This window comes from Tupaia chinensis, unplaced genomic scaffold (assembly GCF_000334495.1).
Source record: "Tupaia chinensis unplaced genomic scaffold, TupChi_1.0 Scaffold000014_1, whole genome shotgun sequence".
In the NCBI taxonomy this organism is placed as follows: Eukaryota; Metazoa; Chordata; class Mammalia; order Scandentia; family Tupaiidae; genus Tupaia; species Tupaia belangeri.
This window is the reverse complement of record NW_006159444.1, coordinates 4,382,208-4,392,190: the sequence shown is the minus strand read 5'-3', so window position 1 is coordinate 4,392,190 and position 9,983 is coordinate 4,382,208. Positions and strand designations below refer to the sequence as shown.

At 40.4% G+C, this 9,983-nt stretch overlaps 1 protein-coding gene across 1 annotated transcript in view; it reads right to left on the bottom strand.

Annotated features, from left to right (window-relative positions):
• SYNE1 (spectrin repeat containing nuclear envelope protein 1) overlaps positions 1-9,983 on the bottom strand; it is a 596,966-nt gene that overhangs the window by 180,510 nt on the left and 406,473 nt on the right. The window contains exons 93-94 of the mRNA XM_027769865.1: positions 6,883-7,050; positions 6,510-6,671 (exon numbers count right to left, since the gene is read on the bottom strand). Coding sequence (XP_027625666.1) covers positions 6,510-6,671; positions 6,883-7,050 — 330 coding nt within the window. The remainder of the gene's footprint in view (positions 1-6,509; positions 6,672-6,882; positions 7,051-9,983) is intronic.

Genomic DNA, 9,983 nt, shown 5'->3' with positions numbered 1-9,983 from the left:
ACACTATCTTATTTATTATAGCTTTATAAGTTTCACCATCTGGCATGATACATACATCAGCTTTACTCATCTTCTTCAAGGTTATCTTGTCTATTCTAGACCTTTTGCATTTTCAATATATTCTTTTTCACACATCTGCAATATATTTTAGGATTAGTTTGCCAACCTCTTTTAAAAGACTTAGCGGGGGTGGGAGAGAACCAGCAGATGATGTATAGTTATGTTGCTGGACTCTCACGTGGCTGACTGTGGTTTGAGTGAGTCCCAGGCCCAGTGGTTTGAAACTCACACTGGGTGTGTGTGTGCATGTGGTTCCCCAAAATCCTGAGAGTAGAATGGAGGAGAAGGGGTTGTGGCATGGCCATCTCCTGTGATTTCTCACTTTCTGTCTCTCCTGCAAGCACATGCATCCTATAGCAACAATCTCTCTAAATAAATAAATAAGTAAAGACTTAGTGGGATTTTAAAAATGAGATTACACTGAATTTACAGACTGATCCTCTTTATCATTCTATCTCTGCCTTCAGCACCAATCCTCCTGTACCAGCAAGAAAGGCTCCCCGTGATTTCACACCGTGTTCGTTTCCATTCCCTCCTCTGCACCTTTCTGTACATGTTTGTATTATGTGTTTCCTACCCCCTCCTGTTGCCATTCCAAATGTTCAAGCTCGGAAATAAATCTCATTTAACCTATATCCCACCACTCCACAATCACATTTCCTGTTTTTTGTACAATGTGTTGGCAATTCACAATGCTGCTAAAGCTATTGTTTTTATCATATATTAATGTAAAAGCTTGCCTTTCAGCTCTGCACACAGTAGGTGTTCATTACATCTAGTTGAACTGAATTTGTTCTAATGCATGATAGATAAAACTGAAAAGAAAAAAAAAATAGCTTCCTCATTTAATCCCAGTGGGCCTAACCAACCATGTGTGCAGCAAGATCGTCGCTTCCATCTCAAGCTCACAACGTTCAAAATAGCTCTCTGAATGTTCTGTAATAGGTAATAAAGGATCCGAAAATTCTGGAACTATTCATTTTTATCCTGTTAGAGGTAGGCCTCTCATTAATGCTTAAGTCTACTCTTAAGGAAGAATGGGTATTTTTGGAAGGTAGCTACAGTTTAAGTTTGAGATCCAGCAGCCAAGTTCATGGAAATGGAGTTTTCTTTTGGTTTCACAAAACCATTGTAACCAGATAGAAGCAGTAGTTGTCCCAAACTGTGCGTTCACTAAATGCCACCGAATAATATATTTTAAAATGGTTAATTTTACTTCAAATTAAAAAAAGAAAAGAAAAAAGGAGAGAGGGTCCAGCAGATGGTGTTATGGTTACATTGCTGGATTCCCACAGAGTCGACAATGGTTCGAGTCCCGGACCCCAGCGGCTTCAACCTCATGCCAGGCACATATGCATGTGTGCCCTAGATCCTGAGAAGAGAACAGAGGAGAAGGGATTGTGGTGTAACCATCCCTCCTGGGGAAAGACTTCTCTTTTTCTGTCTCTCTGTATGAGAGCCAGAAGTTAAACACAAGGAACCTCAAAAAGTTTATAAAAAATACAATTAAAATACAAGTTTATTTAGGTATGAAAAATTTTGAAATCCAAGCACAGTTTTATTCATAATATACATTTTCCATGAACTTGGAAGTTCCTGCATATGTCTATAACTCTAAGTGCAAGAGCTAGCAGCCAGTTGTCCCCAGAAGTATCTGATTCAAAGATAAGAAGAGGGCCCAGCCTGTGTAGCATAATTGGTGGGGTACCAGACTGAGGAGTGGAAGCCACATGCCAACTTCAGTTCTGTTCCCCAGCCCAGTCTGCCTGGAAACATGCCTCAAGCACATGCCCGTGTGTGCCCAGGATTCCAGCAGGCAGGAGACGAGAGGGAGGGATGGTAGAGTGACTGAGGCCTGTCTTCCCCTCACTCTCTCTTGCGCACATCTCATAACTGACAAAATAAATAAGGAAGGAGAGGGAGATGAAATGCCCATCTTTGGGTTTCTGATAAGAAGGATATATGTATGACACTTGGTTTAAAATGATAAAATCTTTTAAAGTAAAGGCAAATATAGAGCTTATATTTAGTTCAATCAATGGGAACATTCATTTCATGTAGGTTTTCAGAACTATCTACATCAACATGGTTCTTTTCACACTCCGAGTTGTCATATATATTACAAAACAAGAACCATGGTCCAGCAGGTGGCATAGTAGTTAAGGTCCTGGATTCCACATCGCTGACTCAATGGTTGGAGTTCCAGATTCGGCAGCCTGACCGCCATGCCAGGTATGTGTGCATGTGTGCAGAAAATCCCAAGAGGAGAATGGAGGAGAAGGGATTGTGGCATGGCCTGGCCCCTTGGAGAGTGATTTCTCTTTCTTTCTGTCTCTCTCTGTCTCTCTCCTGCAAGTGCTTATATGGAATAAAAAAAATCTAAAAACAAAAATAAAGCAACCTCAGAGCTCTGCCTACTATCATTGAACTTACTGTGGTCTATTCAACATGCCTGAAAAACATCAGATGCCCATCATAATGAAAGCTTTGATCACAGAGGAGCAAATACCCAGAACACTAGCCACAGGTCAGCTTATGAACTACATTCCAGTCTTCAAGTTGAGTATATGGTGTGATTTAGAAAGGATAATAAGAAAGGCATAGTACTCACCCCAACTCAGTAGATTCAAACAAGAGTTTAGAGGGAAAAGGTAGAAATTAGGTTAGCTGTTTTTAAAAGCTCTCTAAAAGAGTGTCAGGAAAAAAATAACATTTGAAGTACTTCTATCAATTTTTAGGAAACATAAAAAGCATACTGGACTTTCTCACACCCACCAGTTTAAATGCAGAAATAGTAATTCTACGATAGTGCTTGGAATTTTTAACGTACCATTCCAGAAGCTTGGGACAAATTTAGATACTGAGAAAATGATTAGCTTTTCATGTGGGCAGTTCTGTCCCAGAATCTGCAGAACGTAGGTGTGGATGGTTAAAAAAAGTTAGCAAAAATAGCACAGATGGAAAATCTTAGATTTGTGATGATATAAGAAATTATACTGGATTATACATTATTTATATTTTTGATATCCCATTAGAGCATTCATGTCATTGTCAAGCCCCAATAACTGGTAGTCTTTGAATTAACCTCCACTGCTGAGATGGTCAACACCACCACTCCCAACCTAGGCATGGACAAAAGGCTCTTGGCTGGCCTTACTTACCAGAGAAGTCACAAATTCACTGCTAATCAGTAATACTTAGCATTAACGTACAATTTTGAATTGTCTTCATTAAATCCCTTGCACAAAATCATAATTTTGCTCTACATCAGGTTTTGTACACGGTCCTACTAACGACTAAGCAAATGTGGTGCTGACTGGGAACTGCTCTGCATTCTCCACTAGGAACTCCAGAGTGCCAGGGCAGGCCACTGGATTCAGTTTTCATACAGTGCATACATCCCTTGGGAACCAGTGAGGGCTTGGGGTTAGTCAGTCACTCAGGCCACAGGATGATGGACCTTGAACAAAAGTGGAGATGACCTTGAGGTAAAGAAAGAATCAAACTGCTTAAAGCTTCTCCAGGAAATCTAGCTCCTGATACTCTGAGTGTGTGACCCCAAATTCACCCTAATTCAATTTACGAATGGACAATTTATTCCACATTACTTTCGGATGGTTAAAAGAAGGAGACTTTTGGGACTAGCAGTTGGCATAATGGCTATGTCGCTGGACTCCCATGTAGTTGACTGCAGTTTAATTCCCGGATCTAGTGGCTTAAACTCACATTGGGCGTGTATGCGTGCATGTCCAAGATCCCAAGAGGAGAATGGAGAAAGAGGGATTGCGGCATGGCCATTGCCCCTAGGGAGGTGATTTTTCGCTTTCTGTCTCTTTGTCTCTCTCTGTCTCTCTGGCAAGCACACATGCCCTATAGCAAAAACCTCTAAAAACAAAAACAAGAACAAAACAAAAACAAAAACAAAAAAACCTGCAGACTTTTAAAGGGCAGCCCATCAAAGTTGGCCTGAGGAGCTGCAATCATTTGGAGGGACATTCTCCCTTCCTCAAGGTCTCATGAAGCAGAGGTACGGGGATGACAGGACAGAACTGCAGGGCCCAAGAAGAGTAAGGAGCCCTAGGAAGTGTACTGGGACAACCAACAGGGACAAGTCCTTCAGATGAGAATGAAATGGCCTTTGGCAATTAGGAAACTAGAATATCAACCCAGCCATGGTGGTAAGGGTGAACACTGCTTTGCCATACTGGAGCAACAAGGGAAGGCCCCAGATTCCGATCCCAGGTTGACCTGAACATAATAGGGTGTCCATAATCCCAGCTGGCTGGAAAAATGGAAAGAACGTCAGTGTCATGAATCTGTGTCAAGAGTATTCCCTTACCTCTCTCTCTCTCAAGAAAAACAAAAAAATACCTACTTAAAAACAAACCAACAAACCTATAACATCAGTTAAAGAAGGCTGTAAGACGTTGAGGATCCTCTAGAAAAGAAAGGGGTTGGAAAAGTTATTAGTTTAGTTTAAAAAAAAAAATGGGTGGAGGGGTCAGCAGGTGCCCTGGTGGTTAAGAGGCTGGACTTCCAAATGGCTGATTGTGGTTCGAGTTCTAGATCTGGTTGATTGAAAATCACGCTTACCATAGGGCATGTGTGCATGTGTGTGTGCACCCAGAATCTTCAGAGGAGAAGAGAGGAGAAGGGATTGCAGTGTGGCCATCGTCTAGGGGAGTAATTTCTCACTTTCCCTCTCAAGGTCTCTCTCTGTCTCTTTCCAGCAAATACACACATCCTATGGCAAAAACCTTAAGAAAGAAAAAAAAGAAAGAAAGAAAGAAAGAAAGAGAGAAAGAAAAGGTGAATTTGGAAAAAATAGCATGATAACAGTCGGCTAAGTCCACGATGGTCCTCATGACTGATTTGGTCCAGGAAAAGTTTAATATTAATTTCATATTTTTATAGCAGCCTCTCTGAAGCTGACTGATCATAGGTGACTTTGGGACAGCAGAAAGTCCTTCAAAGTTTTAACTAAATAGGGTCTAAAAGTGGATGAGCTCTTTGATTGCTATCTGAAGAAATTACCAGAGTGTCAAAAACCTGAAACCACAATTTCTCAATGTGCTGTTTCTATTTGAAATGTTCTTTTTCTGTGTTAAACTGAAAGGTCCTATATTGCAAAAGAGCACCATTTTATCTGACTACACGTATGAACAAGCAACATATTCCTAGGCTATGATAGCTTCCAAAACTAGAAAGACATGAAGTGAGGAAAGACACAGTACAGAGGGCCACTCTTCACATAGATACATTCCTCTGTCCTTGATAGACACACTTAGCACACCATGTTTTCATAGCTCTTAACATCTAAAATTAGCTTTCTTCTCCTCTGCCTTTCATAGCATTGTCACATGCTCCTGGGTTCTGGTTGGGGATAGGTAGCTTTTACCCAAATGGTGGTGACTGAATGCATAGCTGAATGCGTGCCTCACTGACCTTAGATCCCAGTTTTACTACACATGACTGTGCCTTAATGGAACACATGATAATATTCCTAAAGCATTAGTTAGATTTTAATATATGGCACTTCTTAACATGCAGTTTAAATTAATGCAATTTTTAAAAAAATTATCAGAGAGCATGTGTGTTTGCCAGAGAGAGACAGAGAGAGAGAAAGAAAGGGAAATGAGAAGGCACCCCTGTGGGGGATGGTCACATTGCAATTCCTTCTCTTCCATCTCTTCCTCCTATTGGAATTTTGGGCACACATACACATGCAACTGACTTGTTTCTCAATTGTTGGATCCAGGACTTGAACCATGAAGTTGACCATGTGAGATCCAGCCACCTTAACCAACACAGCAAGTTGGCCCAACTGATGTATTTTTAAACATTCTGTAAGTTAGGTTGACACAATCATCTCCAATTTGCATATGAAATTAAAGCTTTGTCTAGTTTGTATAACCTTAATTAAAAAAAAAAAAAGAAGAAGATTATTCCAGGATTCCAGTCTTGAACAATTGCAAGTTTACAACTTTGAACTCTTCCCTGAGTGGCTTCTTTGTCCTTTATAATCTGAGACGTATTCTCTTAGGTGATTAAGGGAATATGAGGGTTGGGGGCTACAAACTGGCTAAACTTCTCAAAACTACAACGCTCAGAAGAAGGTTTGCAGTACATTTTATTCTTACTGACAATGACAAAATCAGGATAATGTGGCAACTGAGAGGAAACAGATTTTGTGTAATAAAAAAAAAAAGGCAACATCAGTGCATGTGGATTAATTAGATTCAAGGTCTGAATTTCTTATCTGTCTCAGAGCCCTCTCTCAAGCAGGGTGGAAACAACCATGGTTCAGAATTTTATTTACCCTCCCAAACTGATAAAAAACAAACAAACGAACAAAGTCAGTCTTCTCTCCCCAGCACATGTGACAGGCCACTCAGTCACATGAGCACCTGTTTAATCATGCAGGAAGCGGGGTTCATGGCTGTTCTTACCTGATGCTCTGCCATCTGGCTTTCTGGACTCCTGCCAGGCTCCAGGCTCTCATTGAGTTTCATCTCGATGGCCTCCATTTTTGTAGAGATGGACTGCAGGGAGTCTTGGTACTTTTGCTGGCGTTCCAAAGCTTCATAGAGTGTGCGCTGCTTTTCACTGATCTAGGTAAGAAAGGGGATATTGCCCAACATTCCCTAGCCCCTTATCTCCCTGCTTACAACACTGCTTTCTTCACTGCTTTACCCACTGGCTCAACAGAGAATACTGAGGTGTACACTGCGTGTGTAAATTCTCTACATGTATTTCATTAGCCCCTCCCTGAGGTAATTGGTGTCTGGTGGGCTTGAGCTATTCTGTGTTTTAAAGACTTACCACATTCTTTAAGGTTTCCCAAGAGCGCTGTAGATCACCCAGTTTAGCTGTAGCAGAGGGCTCCAGTCCTGATTCATAGAACTCCTGGGGTGATGAAGTGCTGGGGTGAATCCTGGCAGCATCTGTCTGCAACCTCTCAGGGGACAAGGCTTGGTAATAAGCAATGTCCTGCAAGAGCGAACATAGCATTGGGGTCAACAGGAAGATGTGCTGGGTACGTGCAGAACTATTTAGGAGTTACATCTTTCATTAGGTATTACAAACTATTGGGCCATCTGAAAAGTCATGACACTTTTTTTGCATAGAAAAAATATGTGATGACTTTTCCAATGACCCAATAATTAATTAAGTTAGTAAATTCTTTTTATTTTTTTGAGAGGTTTTCACTATAGGGTGCGTGCGCTCGCCAGACAGACACAGAGAGAGACATAGAGACAGAAAGCGAGAAATAACCCCCCCAGGGGGGATGGTCACACCGCAATCCCTTCTCCTCCATTCTCCTCTCGGGATCTTGGGCACGCATGCACACGTGCCCAGCGTGAGTTCTAAGCCACCGGGTCCGGGACACAAACCGCGGTCAACTACGTGAGAGTCCAGTGACATAGCCATTACGCTAACTGCTGGTTCCCGGAAGTTAATAAATTCTTATGACAAGAAAAAGTTAAAGATCATATCAAAACACATAAAAATTGCTTTAGAATATATATATATATATATATATATATATATATATATATATATATATATATATATATATATATATATATATATATATATATATATATATATATATATATATATATATATATATATATATATATATATATATATATATATATATATATATATATATATATATATATATATATATATATGTATGTATATATATATGTGTGTGTGTATGTGTATTTAACAGCTTTATCAATATTTCAAATTGCCAAAACTTGCTATTTTATACTTGGAAAAATAGAAATATATAAAATGTAAATGGTATACATGTATTTAAAGACCAGTTAACTAGTTTAGAGAGAAAAAAAAAAAAAGAATCTAAATAATCTGGTTCCTATGTGGTTTAATGTATTGATTAAAACTGTGGATAATTTTAGGGACCAGCAATGTAATGGTTACATTGCTGGAGTTCCACATGGCTGCCTGCAGTTCAAGTCCCAGACCCGGTGGCTTAAAACTCACACCAGGTGTGTATGCATGCATTCCCAAAATCCTGAGAGGAGAATGGAAGAGAAGGGATTGTGGCATGGCCATCCCTCTTTGGGGGGTAATTTATCACTTTCTGTCTCTCTGGTGAGGGCATGAGCCCTATAGCAAAAATCTCAAGAAAAAAAAAGAAAAAAGAAAAAAGCTCTGAATAATTTTTAAAAGTACTGAATTCAAATAAAATTAAATCCAAAGAAAGTAATTTTTTCAATGTAATTAGATATCACTATTTATACGTTCATTATATTGACATATGCAATGTAAAGATGAAGTCCTACTGCATACCTACATAGCTGTACTCATTACAGAACAGCTTCCTAACTCAAAGGAGGCGAATACCTGCATACCCATAGTCTGGTTATCAGGTGCTTTGAACTTTTAAAAATTTCTCTTCAGGTCACCAAGTGCCATGGTAGTTAAAGGTGCTGGACTCTACATGGCCAGCTGCGATTCAACTCCCAGAGCCAGTAGCTGGCTTTCTCAATTTCCCTCTCTCTTTCTATCTGTCTCTCTCTGGTGAGCAAATGTGCCCTATAGCAAATCTTAAAATATTAATAAATAAAATTAAAATAAATAATTTAAATTTTTAATAAATAGTTCTCTTTATGAAGATAAGGAGGTTTGGGGCTGGCAGGTGGCATGATGGTTAGAGCGGCTGAACTGCCACATGGCTGACTGTGGTTTGAGTCTCAGACCCGGCAGCTTGCCTTTTCTCTTTCTTTCTCTCTCTCTCTGTTTCTCTTTGATCAACTTCAAAATAAAATAAAATAAAATAAAATAAAATAAAATAAAATAAAGAGAATGAATAGTATTAAATAAAATCATTATTTAATAAAAAAGATAGGGAAGTTTCATAAAAATTCAGATTCTGACTTCTCTTGAAAAGCTGAAGCTATGAAACACGGGACTGTGTCTCTGTGACTATGTAAGTAACAGAGAAGGGGCTGCCTTATTTACATGGGGCAGATACAGTCCAGGTCTTCACCATCCCTCCTGCCCTAATTCACCCATTCCCATCTCCAGTGTGGACAGACATGAGCGTGTACAGCTCTGTGTCTAACTAGCCTCCCAGGCTTTGCATCTGCCCACCCCTCCATTCTTCTGTCCACCTTGATCTGTTCTAAAATTCAGTTCTGGGCATAGCTGCTAGCTAAAGGCCTTTAAAGGTTTCCTACTAGATTCTGGATGAAGTTCAAGTTCTTTTGTGCAGCATTCGAGATCCTCTGACTGAAACTATCTGCAGATACCTAGAGGGGCAATTTTTCTTCCTGTCTCCACAACTTCCTACACGTAATTCCTTCTGACTGATGAACTTCATCTCACACCACCCAAGTACACCCCAATTCCCAAACTTGTACTGCTCCCTTGACACAAAAGGGGGCCATCCTTGACCTACTCCTGAGCCCTGGGGCCTTCCATGAGGACACTGCACTTCCCTCCACCTTCCCACACTGTCATAATCAGATGGCTGTTCTCCCACAGACTGGGAGCTCCTTAACGACCAGGGTAGTGCTGTTAGTCTTTTCCTGAGTCTGTTGTGGAGTGCTTGACAGAAAACAGGTAGGCATACATGTTCACAATGAATCATGCATGTAAAAGCATGTTTGTGGCCAACTGTGGAGGTGCAGTGGGAACACAATATCCTTTAGTTCTGAAGCCACATGGAAAGGTTCCAGGTTTGCATTCCGAGGTCTCCTTGTACATACTGAGCAATGTAAGTGCCTATGATCCCGGATGGCTGAGGCTGGGGGCGAGGTGGCGGATCACAGCACAAAGACCCTATTGGGGTTACTTCTCTCTCCCTGTCTCTTTCTATCTGTCTCTCTCTTCTCAGAAGAAAGTGCTATAGGACACATGCACGTGCTGAAGGCAAAAAGAGAGGGAAA